Source organism: Lagenorhynchus albirostris, chromosome 5 (assembly GCF_949774975.1).
Source record: "Lagenorhynchus albirostris chromosome 5, mLagAlb1.1, whole genome shotgun sequence".
In the NCBI taxonomy this organism is placed as follows: Eukaryota; Metazoa; Chordata; class Mammalia; order Artiodactyla; family Delphinidae; genus Lagenorhynchus; species Lagenorhynchus albirostris.
Window position 1 is genome coordinate 87575917 of NC_083099.1, and position 24800 is coordinate 87600716.

General features: G+C 41.3%; 2 protein-coding genes across 3 annotated transcripts in view; one reads left to right on the top strand and one right to left on the bottom strand.

Annotated features, from left to right (window-relative positions):
• Positions 1-24800, bottom strand: part of CD96 (CD96 molecule) — an 85329-nt gene that overhangs the window by 42154 nt on the left and 18375 nt on the right. The window contains 5 exon segments of the mRNA XM_060149047.1: positions 2386-2574; positions 4283-4395; positions 9263-9469; positions 15087-15163; positions 18979-19192. Coding sequence (XP_060005030.1) covers positions 2386-2574; positions 4283-4395; positions 9263-9469; positions 15087-15163; positions 18979-19192 — 800 coding nt within the window.
• On the top strand, positions 7951-10245 carry ZBED2 (zinc finger BED-type containing 2). 2 transcript variants are annotated; one of them, XM_060149351.1, is made up of 2 exons: positions 7951-7981; positions 8446-10245. In XM_060149351.1, exon 2 carries the CDS (start codon positions 9050-9052, stop codon positions 9656-9658), a length of 609 nt encoding a protein of 202 aa, XP_060005334.1. In that variant the 5' UTR covers positions 7951-7981; positions 8446-9049; the 3' UTR covers positions 9659-10245. The 2 variants fall into 2 exon arrangements, with proteins under 2 accessions (XP_060005334.1, XP_060005333.1); XM_060149350.1 differs by lacking the exon at positions 7951-7981 and adding an exon at positions 8166-8289.

The window sequence follows — 24800 nt, forward strand, 5'->3', positions numbered from 1 at the left end:
CCGCAACTTAGAGAAAGCCTGCACACAGCAACGAAGATCCAACACAGCCAAAAATAAATAAATTTTTTAAAAAGTTAAAAAAAAATAAAAATGTGCCAGAGACAGATATCTCACCAAAGAAAGTCTACAGTTGGCAAATAAGCATACAAAAACATGCTCCACATCATATGTCATCAGAGAACACAAACTGAAACAACAATGAAATACTGCTACACCTATTAGAATGGCTGAAATCCAGAATATTGACAGTACAAAATGCTGGCAAGGATGTGGAGGAATAGGAACTCTCATTCATTGCTGGTGGGAATTCAAAATGGTACAGCCACTTTGGAAAACATTTTCTTGGTTTCTTATAAATCTAAACATACTCTTACCATACAATCTAGCAGTTGTGCTCCTTCGTATTTACTCAAAGGAGTTGAAAATGCATGCCCCACAAAAACCTGCATATGAATGTTTATAGAAGCTTTATTTTTAATTGTCAAAACTTGGAAGCAAACAAGATGTCCTTCTGTGGATGAATGGATACATAAACTGTGGTATACGCATCCAGTGGAATGTTATTCAGTGCTGAAAAATAAATCTATCAAGCCATGAAAAGACATGGAGGAAACTTAAATGCATATTACTGAGAGAAGTCAATTTTAGGACAGTGAAATTTTAGGGCTGTAGGACCTAACCTAACCATAATGATGAGTACATCGTTTGCCTAAATCTGTAGAATGTACAACACCAAGAGGAAACCCTAAAGTAAACTAAGGACTTTGGGTGATTGCTATGTGTCAGTGTAGCTTCATCAGTGGTGACAAATGCACCATTCTGGTGAGTGATGTTGATAATGAGGGAGAGGATGCTTGTGTGGGGAGAGGGTATATGAGAAATCTCTGTACCTTCCTCTTAATTTTGCTGTGAATCTAAAACTGCTCTAAAAAATAAAGTCTTTAAACAATAACAAAAAAAACAAGAACCAGTCTTAACATCATAAAATATTGTTTTTTCAAACGTGGCTCTGTCTATGATGGGAATAGGATTCTCCTTAGGAATTTGAGGTTAACTGTTTTTTAGCTCATGTCCTTAGATTCGGCCAAAGCTACTGGTAAATCTATGTGAGAACCAGTTACCTTTACACTGTTCCAAGACTGCAGCCCTAACCTTGTACAGTCTTCTGGAAAGGAGGTGCACTTATTTCTGAGGGAATTAGGCTAAGCTGAGTATGGATATTTCATGACCATTTCTGAATGATGAACTCAAAATTCACAGAATGATGTGAACGGGCGTGGTTGCAGGCTTGCAGGGATCATGCTAGTGTCCTCATCTCTGAATGGCACCTGTTTCTGCATAACAGGGATGGGTTTACACAGCAACATACCCCATCCAAAGCTCGCAGGAACCAACTAACAGCATTGGTAACAGGGCTGGGAAGGACCCAATATGCAGACTGTAGCCTTGAAACAAAGGGATACAGTTTAAATTATTCTGGTTTTTATAAGTATGTTATAGACTACAATATCTCTGAAAATAGGAAGGTGGTAAAAGATGTTAATGGTTCTGCAGAGTCATAATAATGACTTGCAAATCTGTTCAAGTTTTATAGGTATTACTTTACTGTTACATAGGCATATTTGACAGTTGTCATTATGCACTTCTATTTTCTATAGACAATCTGTCGTCACTGTATTTGTTGAGATATGTGTTCACATCTTTTATGTAGTAAATCTTTATTGTTTGATCTGGTTCAGAGTAATGAATATTCTGGTTAATCTAATGTTGTAACAGTAGAATGATCCCACATATAAATTTTCAAGTCATAAAAATCCTCCGTGTCAGATTTTGTGCTTCAAGTCTAGGGATACTAAAATTGTTATAACAGCAGAGGTTGGCATAACACTGTAAATCAACTATACTTCAATAAAAAAAAAATAAAATCATTATATCTCATACATGGTTTATCCATTCCTAAGTATTAGAATTATATATCCTATACATAAATGAATGTTTTTATAGACTCTGAAGTAATTTTAGGGTTTTAAAAACTCTCTTGATCATCAGTATGTTAGTGTTAATTTTTATTATATTGTAGATTAACAAAAATGCTAGTTTAGAGTTATTATTAATGGAATTTGAATTAAAAAATTGCTGTATTCACCAGAAATTCTTAGAAACAGGAATCAACTATTTTTTATTTGAAGAAATTCTTTTCAGTAGAGTTCCTTTAGTCAAAAAATGTCCATTACTTTGAAATCTAATAATTTTGAGTTGTGTAGAGAGAGTTTTCAGAGATTAAAATATCATGGAAATACTCAGTATTCTATTCATTTCAGTTAGAAATGTTCTGAACTTATGGCAGTCTTGGCCACCCCTTGTTGATCTCATTAAATAGACAACTCACCCAAGGAAAACGTGATCTTTTCGGATGAGCTATCCCACACTTTGTTTCGAGGGACTGGAGACACAGCCATACACCAGATGGTCAGGTTGTTTGATTGGGCTGGTTTATTATCATACACACTTGTCAAAACAGACTTCAGTTCCCAAAATCCTTTGTCTTTTCTCTTTTCATTAGTATGTGTATTTCTACAAGGCAGATAAGCATAAGGTTAGTCCCCAACGTTTTCCATATGAGCCATACAATGATGCCGAGGTATGGCTAGAGGCAGTGTGGTTTATGGTGATATAGAATCTAAAGTGGTCAAACCACAGCTTCTTTGCAGTGAGCGTTTGTGCGGAAGGCCTGAAATTAACCTGAACTCTTTTGTTCAAGCTCCTGCATGGCATCGATCCATGGTCAAGGTATGAAATGTATTGATTAAAAGCGCTGCTTTATTTGTAACCATGGGCCTAGTGGGTCTAGGGACAAGTTTTCCCAGCTCATCAGCATTGCTTATCGATAACAGTGAGATTGATGATTCGCCCCTGGCCTAGGCGAGAACCTGGGAGGACTCTTCTGTCGAGTGTGAGTAGTAGCAGGAATATGCCTAAGTGACCAGGAAAATATAAAACAACCTCAGCTGAGACTCCATTTTGGGCTCCCCACTTTGAGTGCTGTAAATGTGTACATGGGAAGCGTATCCTTACTTTAAGAATATTGTTGCTAGATTATATCCTTTTCCTGAATTAAGCTGTAGACTTATAACACTGTCACTCTGGGTCCTGCAAGTCTTCTTTAGAAATATTAACTGCCACTGTTAGCACCACCTCCAAATAGCATACATGGTAGCAGAAAATGAATGTAAAACTCTCCATCCCTGGAGGCCAGAACTTTGTCTCACAGCTTCTTGACACTGAGGGTTCTAAATGCCAGTTCTGAAGTTATCACTTGCCAAAATAATAACTAAATGCAGTTGTGTGCTGGTAAAATTCTGGCCATACCTCCTGGCCTCAAGGTTGGAAGGGTAGTGGGCACATCAAATCACAGCTTATTTAACAGAACATATCTATAATGACCCTTAAAAGATATTTGCAGGATTGCATCCTGTCATTATCGTGGGTGAATTGTTTTTAAAGTGATCTAATGACAAAACCAGTAATAGTCTCAAAATGAATCAAGTGGATCAATACAATCATTCATCAACGTAAACTTAAAATTTTATCAATTAAAGATCACAGTGCAGCAGGAGCTACGTGACTCAGCGACTGTTGAAAATATACTGAGCTCTGAGGCAAAATGACTCAGGAGAAAGGAGAAGGGCTGCTGTCCCAGGCAGGAGACAGCTGGGATTGTTCCGGCAGAGGCTGCCATGTTTACCACCTATGAGAGTATCGCTTTGTATGTTCTCACCTGAGCTTGTCTTGACGTGTGTCCTGCTCCAGGAACTTCTAATCCTCTTGGTAAACATGTTCCTTGCCATGGAGCCAAGTCCTTTATGTACACTTCCTCCAAACCTCCTCACCCCCAACCCACCCAGATCCTTGCAAGAAAAAGTAGAAACTATTTGTTTATTGGTTTAAAGCAGTGATGCTAAGTTCACTGAACTAACTGAAATGATTAATTCATGTAGGTTGAATTAAACTTGTTGGCACTCATATAAAAAGATTTGCATTTACTGACAGTTAAATACAACGTTAGTGTTTATATACGAATTGACCAAGTCAAATATATTTCTTATATTCTGGGAAATGTTACCTCCCAACCCCTTGGAGGAGCTAGATGAGGTATCAGAAAATGGCATTTGGTAGGCAAGATGATGTTTTTCTTGGAATGAGAATTGCTCTTAAATGCCAAGATCAACTTGGGCAGTGGCAACTTCTGTTGTGCTTTGTTTTCTTTCTTTGCCAAACCCACTTCCATTGACTGATTTCCTTACCTTCTCTTTCACCTTGAGGGAAGCTTCTCTCTATAAACCATGTAAGATTTGCTGTGGGAAATACATTCCTCAGTGAGCAGGTAAATATTCTCTGGAGGTGGTGAAAGGCAGAATACAGAAAGAATTATTTGCCAATTCAGAAGAAACTGAATTGATATCCCTTATATCTCCACCAAGCCTCAAACAAGGCAAATTGGCACAAAATTATTTTCTCCACTTTTAACAAGGCAGTGTTTACCTGTAAGAGGTTTAAAGAGTGAATTATAAACAGGCAATCTCCTGTACAGATGTTATAAATTAATGGTTAGAATTTAAGGTCAATTTAAGAAGAATCTAGGACTATACTAATGTTGCAAGTCTGGATTCTGGGTTCTGGAAAAGGAAAATTACATCCCTACATAGGCAGAATAAAACTGTATAAATGGAAACCAAAGAATAGAAAGAAGAAGCGGCCAGAGAAGAATATTCTGTTAGACTGAAAGCTAAAAGATAGCCAGACTTTTGTTGCTTTCGTTCCCCAAATAATGTAAAGTACTAGTTGTAGCAACAATTACAGGAACCATTTAATATAAACATCTCACTTTTGACTTGTAAAGAGTTTTCCTAATTAATTTTTTATTTTATCATCTAAACAATCCTATGGGCTAGATAGGACCCACCCTATTATTGCCATTTGACAGATGGGGAAATCAAGGCACAGAATCACAGAATGGTTAAAAGGAGAAGAATGTAGTTGATAGCACAATTGGAAGAGTTACCTTAATCCCAGTCCAAGACATTTCCTGGTAAAACACGTTGTATTGAAACAAGAAAGAAGTAGAAGAAGAGGTAGCTTATGTTACAAAACCCAGGAGCTTAGAGGAGGGTTAGTTATGTTTTATTTTCAACACTGTGTTTGTTCTTTGTAAGATGGTGGTTTTTTCAAGAGCCTGGTGAACATATCTGATAAGACTTATTGGATCTTCATTATTTTATCTGAGATGCTGCAAAATTATAATCCCACTTTTAGCTACTTGTTTTCTCATCCAGAGATATGTGTGTTTTACATATGACCAGCCCTAGTTCTTAGTTCTCAAATATTTTTCATTGATGAACATGAATACTGATGAATATGCTAGTTAACTAGTAAAGAACAATTAACTATATTTAATGCTTGGTGTGCCAATTTCCCCACAAGATAGTGGTGCCCAAAGAGTCTGGTCTTGAGCAGAACTGAGAAACCAAACCTAAGGATACTAAGTCCCATCTTTCTGGTGAGATCCCACTGAGGAGCAGTTGAACATCCCTCAGAACATCACATCATGGCAAAAACCCTAAGGAAATCATGAGACTTTCAGAGGAGGTCATCTGTTGCATCCAAAATGGTAGTAGCAAACACCGCAGCCCCAGCTTTCCTACCCATTCAGCACTTGCCAATGGGATGCAGGCACGTGACGGGAATGCAGCTCCATGAAATTATGTCTCTTTCTGTCCTAAAAGTAAAACCAGGTCCCCCGAATTGTATTCTTAATAAGTAAAGAGAATTCAGTTTATTTAATCTAATAAAGTGCCAAAGATTGATATTTATCTCCAGGTCGTCCATGTAAGAGTTATAGGAAAAAAATGTCTTGTAAAAGTTGTAAAAGTTTGTATTAATGCCCATACCTTTAACCCCTCTCATGATTCATTTTCTCCATGCTCATTCAACCCACCAAAAGATGAGGATATGGTCATATCAGGAACAAGTAGGGGTTCCATTATTTCATAAAGGCAACTGGCTCACTGAAGAAATTTCTTGTCAATTTAATAAAAATATCAAAAAGATTTAACTCTTGTAGATTCTCTGAATTCAGATTTCATGGAATGATTCAGATTTCATATATTCTATACGAGCTCCAGACAGTGTTCCAAGATTTTGTTTAGGGATATGGTTCTTGTCCCGAAACTCCTTTAGTCTCCAAAATTGAAAAGCTTCAGACTAAACTAGTTCAAATTGAAGTCGAACATATTATGAAATGTCAAGCACATATGGTTTTGCTGAGAAAGCAGAGCTGTATTTCCAAACAATTAAGAAGAAAAACATGCTAAATTTGGGAAAAAAATGAAGTAAATATGAACAAGAGTTTACGTACACATACATATAAGCACGCACGCGCGCGCGCGCACACACACACACACACACACACACACACACCCCTTACTCTGCTGAGAAGTCAAAATCATCACTCACTCAGTGTGTCTGTTGCATTCATGAAACAAGTAAATTATTGGTTTCTCCAGCACTTTATTCTAAGTACATATGGAATAAGTAAGCAGTAGCACAAAGAATTCTGCAGTAAGTGTCAAAAAGTATTTGGAGAGTTCTGTGGGAGTACAGAGAAGGATGAAATCTGGAAATAACTTAGAGGGCACAGTTATATTTTGTGGACAGGCAAGAGTTGGGCCTGGATCCTACAGGTGAAAAGTAGTGGGGGATTCACAAAGATGGGCAGATGGAACGGTTCATGGGCTTGGGAGTGAGGTGGGGATGTTGTCCTGGAAGGAGAGGTTGGAGCAGGATAAAACTGATGAGTCAGGAAAAATGAATCCAAATCTGGCTGTAAGACTGATCATTCCCTTATTTCCACAGATGAAATACTGAAATGGTGACCATTTGTAAATTATCCCATATTCAGTTTGCTTAAGTTTGGACAGAACCTTTTCCAAAGGACTTTTCACAGAATCAGTTTGAAAATAGCTGTTTAGTCTAGAAAGAGAAAACCTAAAAAAAGAAAAAAAAGAAAAGAGTTTCCCTATTTGTTTACCAGCTCTTCATTTCTATTTGGGGTCTCTCCATGCCCCACACATTTGATTTTCACTTGAAATTTGACTTTCAGTCTCTACATGTTTTCTACTCTACCATTTCTATATTTTCTTCTATAACTCAAAAGTTTTTTCTCCCATGGACACCTTCTTTAAAATGTGCCTGTCTCCTCTTGGTAGGTCTTCCTTCCTAAATCTATCTATCTATCTACCTATCTGAAATACATATTTTTTGCTTAAGTTGATTATACCTTTATTTCATTCCAATTGAGAGTAGAAGCCAACATATTTCAGCTTTTCCAATTCTAGTTACATAATATAATAAAAAGCAACCCCAAATTTGTTATATTACTCTAAATTGGGGGTGAAGTCCTTTCACTTAATCTTCCCCTTTCTGCAAGTTCTCTGGCTTTTCTACTGACTGTATTTACAACATCAATAGTTTCCAACCAAAAATGGAGACTCATGGTCTGACAACTGGATAAAATATTTGAAACCACAGATATTCTTGAGGCATGTGGTTTCTCTGCCCGTATGCTACCCATTCCCCCTCTTAAATCTCCTTCTTTGCTTGACAGGCCAGATGATCTAGTCTTCTGGAAACAGAACTAAGACTTGTAGGTGCTCAACTTACTGTTTTACTACATGATATTTGCCGGGGACAACTTTCTTCAGCGGTGGAGGGAGTCGGAGAAAAGTTTTGCATTTGTTGCAGAAAAACCCTACAGGCAGGGACACACCCACTTGGAAACCAGGCTTCCCTGGAAGTGGGAGGGAACAGGAACTGGAGGTGCCCTCCTCCCAGGGATAGGAGTCAGCTAACAGCCTTCTAAGGCGGCAGGAGTGCTCACCCTGCTCCGGAGCCATCAGAGACCAGTCCAGAGCCTTGCTTGCCTGTAAGTACCCACTTGTGGCTGGGAGGTGCTTCCTAACTGTTCAAGGTTCCAAAGCTTAACGAATAAACTCTCAATCACTTAAGAAATGACCCAAGAAAGGAGAGAGAAGTCAGGCTGTTTTTAACATGTACTATAATTTTCCCTTTGTTTATTTATTCTTAAAATGAGGTACCTCTTAAAATAAGCCAAACATCTGGACTAAGTTGCTGTCAGGAAGTTCTCATCTGCTGTTGGCTTTGCAGGCGATGGTGCCTGGGAAGGTGGAGGATGGGGTGAGCTGCTTGCCGAGGACACCCAGGCACAACCAGGTCTGTGGAGATTCGCTCCACCTCTCTCTCCTTCGGGCATGCCAGCTCCTCCCGCTGAAAACAGCTAAGCCTGCTGTGTGGAATTCCTAGAATCCCAGCCCCAGAGGGACCTCCCTAGGGACAAGCTAACCTCACATTGAGAACTTTATTTCCCAGACCCTGGCAGACTTTGTAGCCTCCAGACAGCCTGTTGCATCCGTTCTGAGGAAACACGAGTCTCCGACGTCAGCATCTGTCTATGCTTCGCTTCTACCCACGCTGAGGGAGACCCAGTGAGGCCCCAGCACTGGGGCTCCTGAACAGCCTGAACCTTGAGGCTTCTCCTCCTGCTTCCAGAACGCATTGGATCGATCGCCAGGAGCACAGAAACAGCGGAAGCAGCCAGGAGGAGAATGAAGAGAAAAACCTAAAATGTTTAATATTCAAAAACACCCGTGTTGCTGGTTGATGTAGAGAACACTGAGCTCAATCAAGAGCTTTGTATTTGTTGCACTAATTTGTTTTGTCTTCTGGGCCAGCCAAGGAGGGATCAGTATGTATCCGGGTCATGGAGGGAATGTACAGGAGGGCCTCCGGGCCATTTTGCTTGGCTCTGATGCACCCTTACTCTCCAGTGAAGCAGAAAGGAAACATCACACCACCCAGGTGTGGCCGGCCTTTGACCATTATTGCAAATCCCCAAGAGTCACCACAGTCCCTTGCCAAGTACACTTCTAGCCTTAGAGACTTTTGGAAAGGAAAGCTGTAAAGAAGAGACAGGATGAGGCGGGAAGAGGAGGAAGGAGAGGGAACCAGGATAAAGGCAAAAGGGGACTTAGAAGTGAAGGAGGAGGAGATCAGTGAGATGGGAGGACCGGTCGGCCCTTTTGCGGGTACCACACCCACCCCGATGCCCCACAACAAGGGGACTTGGTTTTCCGAGGCCTGGGAGTATTTCCCCCTGGCCCCTGCCTGTGCTGGACACCACCCCAACCCATACACCACCTGCCGCCTGTGTGGCTGGCAGGTGGGCCGTGGCCCTGGGGTTAACTTGGGCACCACAGCCCTGTGGAAGCATCTGAAAAGCATGCACAAAGAGGAGCTGGAGAAGGGTGGCCATGGTCAGGCCGGGCAGCACCAGGACCCCAGGCTTCAAGGGCCGCAGCTCCCCACAGGCATTGAGGGTGACTGGGCCAGGATCCTGGAGCAGGCCAGCCAAAGAGAAAAGGAAGTACTTAGGAGGGAGAGGGCAGTGGAAAGGAGAGAGCGAGCCCTGGACGAGGTGGAAAGGGCCATCCTGGAGATGAGGTGGAAGGTGAGGGCTGAGAAGAAGGCCTGCCAGAGGGACAAAGACCAGCCCGCAGCAGCTCATCCCTTCCATTTTGTTTAAACGGGGCTTGGGGGATTCTATTCTGAAAACACTGAGTTTAGATCCATAGCAAAGAAGGCCATTTTAGTTCCAGCTCTAATATATAGCAAAGTGGCTTAGTGGGATTTTGTTTTTAACAGAAAGAGAGCATAGTGTGGTTAATCTCAGCAGGTCTGAATTGGCCAAATGCTTGCCTATAAAGTTCCTTAGAGCTGTATTCATCAAAACTTTAAAATATACTAACTAAAGAGAAATGTCGGTTTGCCACCATGGATCTGTGGGTTATTTGGGGGCAGAATGTACCAGGCTGTCAGCACTGATGAGTGAAAATAATGGGATTTATGCCTAGCACTTGGTTTTGGTGGAATTGAAGGTTTTGATGGTTGAGGCTGGTTGGGTGGCTGGAATATGCCTATGCGACCAGCTCACTCTTGAGAGCCCACCATGAACACAGATTAGGCTTCCCGGGAGAGAGGTGTTTGCACACATGCTGGTGTTGATTTGAGAACTGGATACAAAGCTTGTTCTGTGGGACCCAGCAGTGGAAGGACAAAGAAACCTGAGCCTGAGATCTCCAGACTCTTCTGATGTATATCTTTCTCCCATTATTGCCGCGCTTATATTAAAGCTGCTTCATCAATATAGCCTGTCTGAATCCTGTAAGTCTCTCTCACAATCTAACACATAAGTAATTAATGCATAATTAGCACAGAGAAAAGTAAAGACTTTTCAACTCACTTGAATTAAACATTAAGAATAGAGGATATATATTAAAGCATAATTTGATTTCATTTTAAGCTCTGTTAAAGGAGGAGTATGTGAGGAAGAGATGAAAGAACCTCAGAAAGAAAAAGAAAAAGAAAAAGGAGGAGAGATTGGGGTATATTAGGAGAAATAAAGAACAGAGGCAGAAAACCAAAAAAGAAACAGGGATAGAGAAGAAATGTGAAGATAAGAGAGACAGTTCCCTAGAGAAAATTCACCATGGAAAGGTAGGAGACCTTGACTGTCTGAGAGAGTGAAGGACAGAGAACATGTTCTTAGCTTCTGAGGTCAATTTTAATGAGTTAAGTAGCTTTTGTTTTGTCCCCGCATACCACACAGACCACTCATTCATTTGAGCAGTAGGTTTCAGATTATATTCCTCAAGATACTAACTGCATGCCAATGCCTTGTTCTCCGATTTTTTAAGAGCTGTTCATCTTTAAATATTTAGAGATGCTTTGAGAAAAGGGATCCAGCAGTCCATATGGAGAGGAAAATGCCCTGGGCTGCTGAGGATATGCTTAAAATATTAACTCAGGAGTAGAATAAAATCAAACTAGAAACTACTCTGGCCTTTGTGCTGGAGCTGACTTGTTTCGGATGATTCCTGTAGAACCTATTATTTATTTATTTTTAAAACTGCATTGGGGGCTTCCCTGTTGGCGCAGTGGTTGAGAGTCCGCTTGCCGATGCAGGGGACATGGGTTCGTGCCCCGGTCCAGGAAGATCCCACATGCCACGGAGCGGCTGGGCCCATGAGTCATGGCCCTTGAGCCTGCGTGTCCGGAGCCTGTGCTCCGCAAGGGGAGAGGCCACAACACTGAGAGGCCCGCGTACCGCAAAAACAAACAAACAAAACAAAACAAAACTGCATTGGGAGTGGGGAAGAGGGCATGGTGAGAGCGGGGGAAGACAAGAGGAGACAAAGCCAGCATTTCATCTTGTAGACAGCCATGTCCCTAAAGCAGACAAGATCCTGGTATAATAATGGTGTCTTGCCTTATTCGGTCCCCACCTATGTGGCTCCTTTTAACTGCTGTTCTTAGACATGTCAGCAGCTCTAACAGTCAGATCTGTCTTCCCTGTGAGCTGTTTGTGAAAAGACACAAGTCCAAACACCAGGCTTGTGAAAAACCCAGGCTGCATTGCAGTCCTGTAATCCCCTTTCTTCTAGAAACCTGCCTGATATTAAAGCTTTCACTTTCCTTATGGTTTCCCCCCGGGGGTGTGATGCCCCTTTTAGGACCCTTTCCATCTGTGGTGAAAGCTCAGGGGCTCAGGGGCTCACTGCTGCAAATGATGATGGCGGCTGGGAGTCACACGGCTGGAGATTTGGACTCAGAATCTTAATGTTCTACAAAAGATGCTATGAGGGGAAAAAAAGGTTGCAATATCTAATCTTAAACACACACACACACACACACACACACACGCACACACACACAGGAAATGGAGCTTAAGAAGGTCAAGGAATGCACAAAACTCAGGCTTTGCAAAACCAAAATTAAATAAACAGAAACAATCAAATTCTGTAAATAGCTACTGGAGATGTCCTGCTAAACTCTGATGTTTTGCTTTTAGATTACAGTGACTTTTTTCCATGGGTCTTATTATTTTAACCTCTCTTCATTTTTAGGCATTTCAATCCCACCTGCTTTTGTTTCCTACGTTTCACACGTGAGGTAGTTTTGTTTTTTGTTTGTTTGTTTTGTTTTTTAAGTTTTTTTCCTAAATTTTGTAAAACATAATAGAGAGTGACAAGGACAGGACCCACGGAGATGATCTAGTAAAAGCACAGGCAGGAAAAAGACACACATGTGGCTCGTGAAAAGACCGCCCTGCTGAGTAAACTAGAGTTTTCGTGTATCTCTCCTGTGCTTTCTTTTGCTGCATCATCAGAGTAAGGGGTATAGAGGGCCAGGGGCTGTGGCCGAGGGACTCTTCCGCCCAGCGTCTCTTGCTCTAGAGCAAAAAGCTGCTACATGGGGGGCCCTGAAGTTTACGTTAAAGACTCTTTCTTTCCATGGAGCTGTGGAGGTGAGGCTGTGTGCCATGCTGGAGCCCTGGCAAAGCCGAGCCCTTGGAAACACACAAGAACACGACATCCATAGGGGTGACACTCTCTGTGGACATCCCTAGCATGTCTAAGCCTGAAAGGCATCATTGATAGAATAACCTGGGGGCTTTTCTATTCTACAGGAAAGCTAAATTAACCATAAGCTTTAGTAATTTTAACTAGTAACACTGGAAGACACAGTTCACAGCTGACCAAACCCCTATTGTTCTAACACTTAGGGCTGCTGGTGCAGTGAACATGTAGCGCCTAGTAAGCATCAATACATGCATGCTGACTTGGTTAATTTTTAAGAGATGAAGGGAAGAGGGTAGGAAATTACCATTACTGAGCACTAATGGTTGCCAGATAGTAGATAGTTTGCATACAGGTCTCTCATTTGGTCCGTATGTCACCATTGTGAGGTTGGTATCATTGTCCCTGTTCATTGATGAGGAATCTAATCTAATCTAATCTAATCTGGTCCAAGGCCCAGAGTTAATAGTGAAGGAGGAGAATTCAGACCCAGGTTCATCAGATTCCACAACCTATCTTGTTGTGTTTTTTCATTAACTCCCACTGTCTCTAAGAATCAATCACATAGCAGATTTATGAATATTCATGCAGAGGAAGGAAGAAGTGAAAGAGAGTGAGTGATAAGTAGTGGGAAGGGAAGAAACATTTCCGAGACATCCACTCTGTGCTGCGTACTCCATTACTGTGCATAAATCGAATGCACCTAAGAACCCTGTGTAATACTGATTATGATCCCAGTTTTGGAGATGAGTTAGTTGGGACTCATAGAGCTTAACTACTAGATGAGGCTATGTTGCTAGTAGGTGGTTGAATTAGGATTTGACCTTAGTTCTGTCTGCCCCTAAAGATGATCTCCTTCCGTTATGCCATCCTGCCTGGGTACAGGCATGCTAAATTCTCATCCCACCTCTGCCCTTCATTAGTGGCTCAGCCAGTGGCTTAGCCTCTCCAGGCCCCGATTTCTCATCTGTGAAATAACAAGATGTTCTACCTATTTCAGAGGCTTACTGGGAGCATCACGTGATAAAAGCATGTGAAAGGGCTTTGAAGAGTTAATAAGTTATTAAAAATATAATTGGGATTATAAGAATATCAGAGTGAGGAATTGCCAACGTTTGTCAAGGTCTTAAAGGATCCACAGACAAGCTGTGTCCTGTAGCTGGTTATGTGGAGTTGGTGATTCCACACCAACTAATTCCAACTAATTCCCCAGGAAGGAAAGTTCTCTGGTTTTTCTAGTCAGTGCCCAGGGAAGCATGGGTACAGAAGAGAAAATCTGATGACACGTAAGACAAAGTCCTTTTCTTTTTAAACTGGAATTCTTGGATCCAACCTTGTGGTTCTATATCTGGATTGAGTCCTTGTTACCTATAAACATTGGCCCAAGAACCTACAAAAAAATCCTGATAAGAAACAAAACACCTACCAAACATTATATCATTAGATTATTTATTTTACTTAAACTATTGAAATGCAGTCCACTAATAAACTTGAAAATTAATTGTGGCAGAACAAAAAAATGGAAACCTTTCCTATGTACTTGGGACTATAATAACAATGAATCTAAGAGACTAATTCATAAAATCAAAAGACTTGGACAATATACTCATCTAAAACCACACCACAGAGCCTGAGCTATGATCTGAATGCAGCTGTCAAATTACATGACTGATATTCAGTGAAAACATGACAAGAAATCATAAGTTATTTAATGTTCTTGGGGCTAGAAGAAACTGGAATATAATTTTCTCTCATCCCATCTAACAGGAAATGTTTGAGAATTAAGAAGAATATTTATTTTACTTGGGATTTTGAAAAGTTTCAATGAAGCCATAATGCCATAAGACAGCTGATCAACACACGTTAGTAGTAATAACAACCAAATGCTTATTGAGTACTTAATATATACCAAACAATATACCAAGAATTTTTCATGGATTATTTCATTTAATTCCTAAAAACAACAACAACGTGCTGATACTCTCCTTACCCCCTTCATATAGATGGGAAAACTGACTACAAAGGTGTGAAGTAATTAGTTCAAGGTCACAGCCAGCAAGAGGAAGAGCTGGGAAATAAGCCCAGATCCCAGAGACTAGAGGCTGGGAACTACCTACAAGAATTTGAAGTCAGAGGGGCCTATTCTAATTTCCTTTTTCTCCTGCCCTTCCTTGTACTGCCTAAGAAATAGCCAGGGCTCTGAATGAGTTCAGAAGGGTACATTTCCTCTTGTCACTTAAAAATAAAAACACTAGGAAAGCTGGTATAGGAAATGAATTAGAACAAATTAAACGTCAAAGGATGAGCAAAAACCTCATTCTTACAACAGGATTCACACTGCTTTCTGCCCTACTTTTCCTTCACTATCTACTTCAACATTTATTAAACAGAAATTTAAACAATTGAGACAATTTTTCCAGGAAACTTAAGGACTAAGGATCACAAGATAACATGTTCTGAGAGCCCTAAGTCAGAAAATAAGGATTCCCATTTGGGTTCTAGAGTCAACTCAGCTTTCCTTCATTCCCACCAGAAATTAATTGGAATAAGGTCCTCTGAGAAACATTCTGAGCAATGATGCAAACTGACACACACTGGCATAATTATGCTGTAGATTTTCAAAAACTTTAACGTGAAATTATTTTCCACAGTTGTGGAGATTTCTGGCTTAGCTTAAAGGCAAATAAAACACAGTTAGTTAGTGGCCCTGAATGATACCCTACCTGGTCACTAGTGTGTGTGTGTGTGTGTGTGTGTGTGTGTGTGTGTGTGTGTGTGTGTGTCTGTGTGTAAAACATTCATAACTCATCAGATATTTATTAAACTCCCACTGTGTACCAGCAGTATACTAGATGCCTAGGAACCAAAGGTGAAGAAATCATATTCATCATCTTCAAGAAATTTACATTTTCATGGAAAATACAGCTACATAAACTAGAAATTAGAATTGATAGAACTGATATAAGTATTGCTATTAAGGACATGTGGGATTTGAAGAAAGCTTTTGAGAAAAGCTTCTAACTCAACCTTAGGGAATAAGAAGAGGCTTTTGGAAGAGGCCACATCTGATATCTGAAAGATGCTTCTGGGTGAGTCAGGTGAAAGGAGGAATGCGGGGGAGAGGAGGGGCAGGCAGTGGGCAGATGGAAGAGAGGAATGTTCTATGTGTCCAAAGGCCTAGAAATAAAGCACAAGTTAGAGGTCCCTGAAGGGGCAGGAAGAACACCTGGTTCTTATTTAGTTGTTTGGTACTGGAAAAGATCAGGAGCTATTTCAGCGATTTTGTTGTCCCGCTAAATTGTAAGTGCCTTGGAGCCAGAATGCTTTATTCATCTCTCCATCTCTAGCACTTAGTGCCCAGCATAAAACAGACATTGAGGACATCATGTTGAACTGAAGTGACTTCAAGTAAGTTCTTTTTTTAAAAAAATTTTTATTTATTTTATTTATTTATTTATTTATTTGGTTGTGTTGGGTCTTCATTGCTGTGTGCTGGCTTTCTCCAGTTGCCGCGAGAGGGAGCTACTCTTCGTTGCGGTGCACGGGCTTCTCATTGCAGTGGCTTCTCTTGTTGCGGAGCACAGGCTCTAGGCACACGGGCTTCAGTAGTTGTGGCATGTGGGCTTCAGTGGTTGTGGCAAGTGGGCTCAGTAGTTGTGGCACATGGGCTCAGTAGCTGTGGCTCGCGGGCTCTAGGGCACAGGCTCAGTAGTTGTGGCGCATGGGCTTAGTTGTTCCGCGGCATGTGGGATCTTCCCAGACCGGGGATCGAACACGTGTCCCCTGCACTGGCAGGCAGATTCTTAAACACTGAGCTATCAGGGAAATCCCTCAAGTAAGTTCTTGAGTATAGCAGACAATGCCCTCTATGAACCAGTGGAAAAAATATTAAGACCCTTGTCACAGATGCCATCAGTGTCTGCTACATCCACTCAGCCTCTGCTTACTGAAGGCCTCTTGCTGGGCATATATATGATCCTCTCCTGAAGATTTACTGAGGTTATGGAAACACACTCAGTCCACAAGTAGAGCAGACTGGAAGTCCCAGAGGGTTAATGGTGACAACAGGTGGGGAGTTGGTGGATAACACCCCAGCTTCCTCATCTTTGTTTGGTATAACTCTGATGGGTATTCTCCCAGGGTTTCCCAGTGGGAATGAGCTCTAAACCCTAGTGCTAACTGGCTTGATCACGTACATTTTATTATCTTCCTTCCCTTCCTTGACATATTTTCCCAGTCCTATGTTTTCTAGGACTACCTCTCAAATAAATTAATTTAATTCAAATCCTTGTCTCAAAGTTTTCTTTCAGGGGAACCCAAACCAAGATACAACCTAAAATGGTTATGGGAGGAGGCCTATTTCTGATTTCCTATTAGCAACAAATGCCAGTAGAGTGAAGGACCTGAAAGCAAGAACAATTACTAAAAGTTGCAGAGGTGATTGAGAGAGACAGATTCTTCGGGGGGCTCAGGACAATCACGTTTAGAGCTTAGGAGTGCAGGAGAGCAAACGTGTGATGGCAGGTGACTCCCCACTAAAGAAAGGAAAGTCAAAGGAGGCTAGTGAGAGGGATGCAGGAAGTAGCAGAGGGGAAGCTTCTAATCCCTGGTCTGCCAGAGAATGAAGGTGTTCTGGAAGAAGAAATAAACTGGACTTAGGGCTTATAGAATGGCTCAGTGATACATCTGAATATTTATTTCAAGGTTTTCATGTTTTTGTTTTTGGTTTATTCTATTCGGGGAATCACCCAGGCACGCAGAGTGGGTCCTGAATACGGTATGTGTATACCTCTGCCAGGATCACTATGATATACACTCAGGTGACACCCCCAAATAGATTAAAGACTGTCCAAACACAACACAGCTGGCCCATGTGCTAAAGGAGAAGACCAAGAAGCAGGAGAAATCTAATTCTATGAACAAACAGGCAGAGTTTCATATTTTTGAGCATCCACTGAAAGGAGTTCAAAGAAGAAGAAAACAGAAATATAGAGACAGAGAGATGTAGAGACAGGGTGATAAAGATGAGATGTAAGAGAGTAAAAAGCATTCCAGACCAAGATGAAGGTATTTTAATTCAGCAAAGAGATACAGGACATGGTTTAAATGTTGGCAAGGCAATTAGATGGAGTTATGGTACAAAAACTCTTGGCCAAATGGGACACAGTTTGCCTAACACAGAATTATTTTTTTTCACACCCCGGATGGCTGCCTCCATCGATTTGCCAATAGTCAGGCCAGATGAGTCAGCTTCATGTTTGTGCTAAGACAGTCATACCCCATAAGTGAGTGAATGGTGATGTCAATAAAAGAGATGAACAGCCTTTCCAACTCATCACGGGGCATTGTCTAGGCTCCATAAGGAACCTGACCATCAAGGGCAACTGATTATTTCCTAGCCCATCCCTGAGGAGAGATGGAAAAAGAGGGAGGGAAGGAAGGAGAAAGGGAGGCAGGGCAGGAGGACGAGAGTGAGAGCTGGAGAAAGAGATATAGGAGAAGCTATAAGCAAGCGACTTCAAACTAAATACCTTTTGGTTGTAGCTCCTCCCCCCTTTATGAACTAAAGGGTTTGCATTTCCTTCAAAATACTGAATTGTGTGACCTCTAATAATAATCAATAAGATTCTAAGTAAAAACAAAGATTTTTCACTTGTCCTATCATTCAGACAACTGAGAAAAAATCGACCAGCCCATGCTCTTAGGTGGTGTGAATTATTTTCTCTTTGTTTACCTCATTTTCAAAAACAATTAATTGCTCATCCACATCACTGTTTTTCTCTTTGCCTTCATTTAAAAATGATGTTTTAAAAAACACAGTTCTTAGTCACAAAAATGAAAAATATCCAAAGCCAAGGGTTTCTGTTTATTGATGTTTCCTTGCATCACTGAGCAAAATAGAATTTTCACATTTCCCTTAAATTCACACCCTGCAGAGTCTCTGCAATTTGTTTGAGGCCACAGTGGATATTTCACCTAAGCTCCACTCTCCTGTGATTGCAGGGTCAGAGGGCCATCCCAGCAGGTTCTTTGGCTGGAGAAGCTGGACAGTCTCTCACCCCAGCTGGCCTTGGTAGGGGTGAGAGGACTCCTGCAGAGTTTCTTTGGAGCTGTGTTTATCATTTTCCTTTTCTCACACTGGCCTTATTCCACTCTGCTCCAGAAAGCAACTAAGGCAATTAGACAACTAAGCAATTAGACCTAGTTATAATTAAAGAGACTTCCAGTATTCTCAGGAAACATTAAAATTGCACATAAGGTAGTGGTCACCAGGAAACTGACCCATCTTTGGCAACTGAACCATCATTCTTTAGCTTCCTACCCTCGTCCCCAGCCGTAACACGAATGACAACTATCAAGGCAAACAGAACTCCAGAATAGTGACCCTTGTGTGGCTGCTCTCCCGCTAACAGGGTGCTTCCTCTTTAGTGGAGAGAAAGCAGGAGACAGTGACAGGAGGATGGCAGGGAGTCCAGAGAACAGAAACCCTTAGCAAAAACCCTGACCGTGGTGGAGCGCCTGAAGATTTTGCCAGACCTGACTACAGCCTAGCAAGGGAACTTCCGGCCATCACCCTGGATTTGGACTGGAGAGAGGTAGAGGCTGTAGTCTGTACCTGGCTTGACTCTGTCTTTAGATCACGTGGAATTGCTGATGGGGTGATATTGGGTGAGAAGTGTTTCCTGAGTTCCGTTATCCTCCTGATGAGACAAAATGGCTGCCAGCTTTGAGCGCTCAGTTGTACCAGCCCTGGACTAGGTGTCCCACACGCAGTAATTCATTTGTATCTTGTAACAACAGAGATCATGAATGAAGGATTGAAATTAAGAGATACTGAGTATGTTACTAGAGAAAGTATCGTGACACTTGACTTTCAGTTATAAATTTGTGTCACTCTCTCTTAACACGAATAGAAACTTGCTGCTCTTCTGACTAAAACTTGCCTTTCATAACCTTCCATAAGTTGCCTATTGGGGGTGGGATTTGGGGGGTGGGGTACAGCCCTGGGAGCTAATGTCAGATCATAATTCTCATTTCAAGTTCTGAAATCTTACTGCTGAGATGTGCTCAGGAGGCTGTATCAGTTTTACTTATTAAATCTTCACTAAACTGGGTGATCACAGTCATCCTCGCTTCCCAGCATTCCAGCATTCCTTTAGAAAAGGTCTCATTTTAGCTCCCTTTGGAGCCAGGACTAGAATGAGGTAAAGAGAGTCTCCTAGGATGCAAAATTTAAGGAAGCAGTCACTCCCAGGATCTTGTAAGTGCAGGGTGGGCACCTGAGAGTGAGTGCCTCCTTAAATTTTGTGTCTTTGGTATCTCCTTACCTCCTTACCTCAGCCTAGTTGCTGTCCTTCTGCTCTTATTTCTGTGATTGTGAGCTTCAAAAAGGACACATAAGGGGCTTCCCTGGTGGTGCAGTGGTTGGGGGTCCGCCTGCCGATGCAGGGGACGCGGGTTCGTGCCCCAGTCCGGGAGGATCCCACGTGCCGTGGAGCGGCTGGGCCTGTGGGCCGTGGCCGCTGGGCCTGCGCGTCAGGAGCCCAGCTGCTCTGCAGCGGGAGAGGCCACACCAGTGAGAGGCCCGCGTACCACACACACGCAAAAAAGGACACATAAGGAATAGGCTGTAAATGTTAATCTGAATTTGGAGATCAGAATTTAACTGGAATACTTGATTCCTCTAGTCTATTACCTTTTTGTGGGTCTATGAAAAAAAGCCTTCATTATTCTTGCCTTAGCCTGAATCTCATGGACCAGGTCCCGGAGATGTCACAGTGTTGGGCAGGGTCAGTAAATGTGCTGACTAAGGGCCTAGTAAGAAGGGGACTCTTCAGGGGCATAAGCAGAGAGGAAAGGCTATGTCCTTATCCTCCTTCAGTATAGCTCTATATTTTCAACTGAGTTGCTTTGAACACATTCTGATGCACAAGCTTCTTCTCTGGAGGTTCTACTGGAGTTGTTCTGGGATCAGTCTCATCCCAGGGCACATTTTTTAAAAGGTCCTCAGAGGACCGGGGGCTGAAAACCACTGGTCTAACTCCAAACAACAGATGAATCATTATGAGTAGGGGTCGGGGAAACGGAAGGAACTGAAAAGGAGAAGGGTGAACAGGAATGCATCGGATGGGGAAGAAGCCATGAAATAATGAAAACAAAGGTCTGTGACTTGGACTCTCTGGTTTAAAAATTGAGACAGTTCAGGGTAGAAGAAAGGGAAGCCAGGTGAGGGAGAAAATTCAAGTATGAGCTGGGAGCAGAGCAAGAAGTGGAAAACAGGAAGGCAGACTACTTAGATAGTTTAGATAGGTATTTCCAGAATATACTTAGTAGAAACTCTTACGCAAGACAATTTTTTAGGTGAACATGGTGAGGATTGGTATCAGCTTTACCTACAGATATACAGGTAGTAATGCCTGCAGAGAATCACAGACTTACTCCTGAAGCAAAGAACGTAACTTTATACCCACATAAAGTAGGACTTAAGAGTCTGTGCCGCTGCCTTCCTAAGGAGGAAGGATACAGAAAATTAAAGGGAGAGAACTTATGTTCTGGAGACAGGGGCCCCAAAAGGAGCCCTGACGGCAGAAGAGAGAGGAAGGCATTTCACTCAGCGTCTGCTGATCTGGAGGCCAGTAATTAAGGAGGCTGGCTCCCCCTGCAGGTTCTTCAGCATAAGCTACGCTTTACAGCTATTGTTTTACGCACAGGGACTGCTTTTGTGAGAATCTAGGGGTTCAGAGTGCTTGATCTTTTAGTAAATGACTCACCATTTGGAACACTTGCATCTGTCACTCTTTCGTGGAAGAAGGGCAGTCAGAGGCTGAAGTTGGAGATGGGCGAGAGAACTGCTTTTTCCTTTACTGCATAGCTGGGGGTGACTGGCCAGGGTAGTTTAACTGATGGAGAAAAGATATTTAAAAAATTATGCAGAGTGTTTTTTGTTTGTTTATCTTCTGGGCGCTTGACTGTTGTAGAGGAGGGATTTGTTCCTTCGTTGGGAAAGACGGATTCGGTTGCAAAGTGTGCCCTGTAATCTACAACATCAGGACAGCCTGAGAGATTCCAGAGTCTCCGGATATAAAGGGGCGAGGCAAGAATCTGCATGTGAGCACCTGCCTTCGTGGAGCAAATGGGAAGAGAGGTGACAAAATGCAGGGAAACGATGAAATGTCTAGGGCTGGGAGAGGGAGAGACAATACTAACATTATACGATGACCACTACTGCATTTTTATATTCTTATTAGTCATAGCTTAAATTTATTTAGCACCTACTGTGTTTGAGGCACTGTGCCAAGTTCTTTCAAGTCTTACCTTATTTACTCCTTACAACGATCTGGAATAAACCAAGGTTAGCTAACTTGCTCTCAGGTCACACAAAGAAGGTACTTAAGACACAGCACCAAAAAAGGGACAAAGAAGCCTCTGAGACAGCACATCTTAATAAAACCAAGCCATCACAAAACAAAATTTTTTTGGTGGACTCTCTCGAATGAAAAATGTATAAGAAATTCCAGGAAGCCAGAGGTCTTTGTATAAATTGGAGATTTTAGAGATGTGGACAATTTGCTGATTGAAAGGAGTGTTTTATGATATATTGATCTACCTTTGGTGATAAGGGTCAGAGAATACACCTCAACTCCTACCTGTTAAGAATGATCTTAGGGCACCTGTTCTTCCGGAAACAGTCTGGTGGGGGATCTTCCACAGAACCTTTATTCTTGCCTGTTTTTCTTTTCTTTTCTTCTTTTGATAATTTTAAAAATATTAATAAATATTTCTAAAACTTCATGGGACTTCCAACTTGGTAGACCCTTACAAAACTGAATGAGGAATGTAGACTGAACTAGCTAATGTATCTGATACACCTACACGAGTCCTAACACTCAATAGATGTTCAATTAATACTAAATCACTGTCTTCCAGCCTCAACTGAGTCAGCCTGCTGTGAATTCATGAGTATTTACTCTCTGCTCAACTAAACTGAAGAATTATGGAGAGTCCTAAAACGAACTCTTTAAAGATTAGTTTTTAATATGTATTGAGCCTAGGTACTGTGCTAAGTTATTTAGCACCTCACAATAACACCATGGAGCCGGTACTGTAACAATATAATTATAAAGCTATAATTATAATATAATTATAAAACTATAATTATATAATTATAATATAATTATATTCTATAACTACAATTATCCCCTTTCGTGGATGATAGAACTAAAACTCAGGCTGGGCAACGTATCCAAGGCTGTATAGAATTCTGAGACAAAAGGAAAAATATGTATCCCTATATGCACTTATCAAAATATTCTCCCATATTTTACCTCAGTGGAAAAAATTAATAAACTCTCTACAACTTAATATTTTGAAAAATGACTACATGAAGCCATGCATTGCTCAATCTTTTCTCCTGCCCTTGTCAACCTTCAAACCCGCACCCATGGGGGGCATGATGCCATGAAGACCAAGGAACCACAGGCTGATTGGAAAATCCTATTCTTTGAACAGCACAGCAGGATCTCAAAACAAACTAAAAACATTGTGCCTTTATTTTAAAATTCGACATTTTGTTCATCATGGATTTTCCCTAAATTTTGATTTTTAAAAATATTTTATTAAGATATATATCTTGATTACTGATTTCTTGGGGCACTTCCTTAAATTTTGCACCCAAGGTGAGGACCCTACTCACTTCACCCTAATCCTAGCTCCTAGGTCACACAGCTATTAAATGTAGAGCCCGGATTTGAAAACAACAATTTCCCTTGAAAAGCCATGCTATTAATGCCTTTGCTACATACTGCTTCACAAAAGTAGTAGAATGGACAGTCCTTGACTTTTCTGCTGAGAGTCTGTTTGAGGAGAAGAAAAATTCACAAGAAAAACAAATAGAAAATCAGAACCCATAGAAGAAAAATAAATGCATAATAACATACAGGAGTTGGATAAAATAATTAGCATGATGAGGGCTGGGAGGGTTCATATTGAATCATAGAAAACTCCTCCTGAATGTCTCTTAATGACCTCACAAACCCTAAAATAATTTGCAGAGGGGTTCCTATTTTAGTACTAGAATCAGAATTTTCAATGCAGAAAAGAGACCATGGAACTATTTGATTTAGTGAGGTGACCTCATCTCCATGTCAGGGCTGGCAGTGGTGGCCACAGGACAAGTAGGTGCTGAGTGTATAGAGCCCATTCAATAAACTCTGTTAACTGCATCGATTGTTACTTCTTTATCTCCTAACTGCTTCCTATCTTCACTTTGCTCCATTTATTCTCCATCCAGTCAGTGCTGTCAAGTAGGGTCCTTGCAAAGCTCCCCATGTCCATTTTATAGAAGTCCACAACAATATTTTTCCAATCATCACAATTGGTTGTCAACACTTTGTAGGTTGGCTAACACTTCTTTTTTTTTTAACCTCTTTATTGGAGTATAATTGCTTTACAATGGTGTGCTAGTTTCTGCTGTATAACAAAGTGAATCAGCTATACATATACATATATCCCCATATCCCCTCCCTCTTGCATCTCCCTCCCACCCTCCCTATCCCACCCCTCTAGGTGGTCACAAAGCACCAAGCTGATCTCCCTGTGTTATGCGGCTGCTTCCCACTAGCTATCTATTTTACATCTGGTAGTGTATGTATGTCCATGCCACTCTCTCACTTTGTCCCAGCTTACCCTTCCCCCTCCCCATGTCCTCAAGTCCATTCTCTAGTAGGTCTGCATCTTTATTCCCATCCTGCCTCTAGGTTCTTCATAACCATTTTTTTTTAAGATTCTATATATATGTGTTAGCATACGGTATTTGTTAACACATCATTTTTGATTATGGTGAAGACAGTTAGGGTCAGTTGCCATCAGGTAGAAGGTGACAGCTTTCTTTTCTGAATAGCTAGGCTTCCCATAGGCATGGAAAACCAATATTGTTGATGGTACCATTTCAATTTTTGTTTACATATAGAACATTACAAATAATAAAGAAGAGAATATTTAAAAGAGACATTTATAGATAAAAATGTACAGAAGCGTAAGCATCTAGGTTTTAGTTATACACCTTTATCACTAATATTGAACTGTGTGAATCTGGTATGCTTCTCATTTTCTTTTCGTGATTTTAAAGAGAAAAGTCATGGATTTCTCTTTATCCACCAAGTTTGGGAACAAACATTCCCTCATCACCTCCCCCATTCCCACTCCCACTCCCACTATGTGCTCACAGGTCCCAGGGCCTTGGTGTAGTACATGTCTGTTGTTTGCTGGCTTTAATTATCCAGCTCAGACATAACCTAAGAGGCTTTTCCA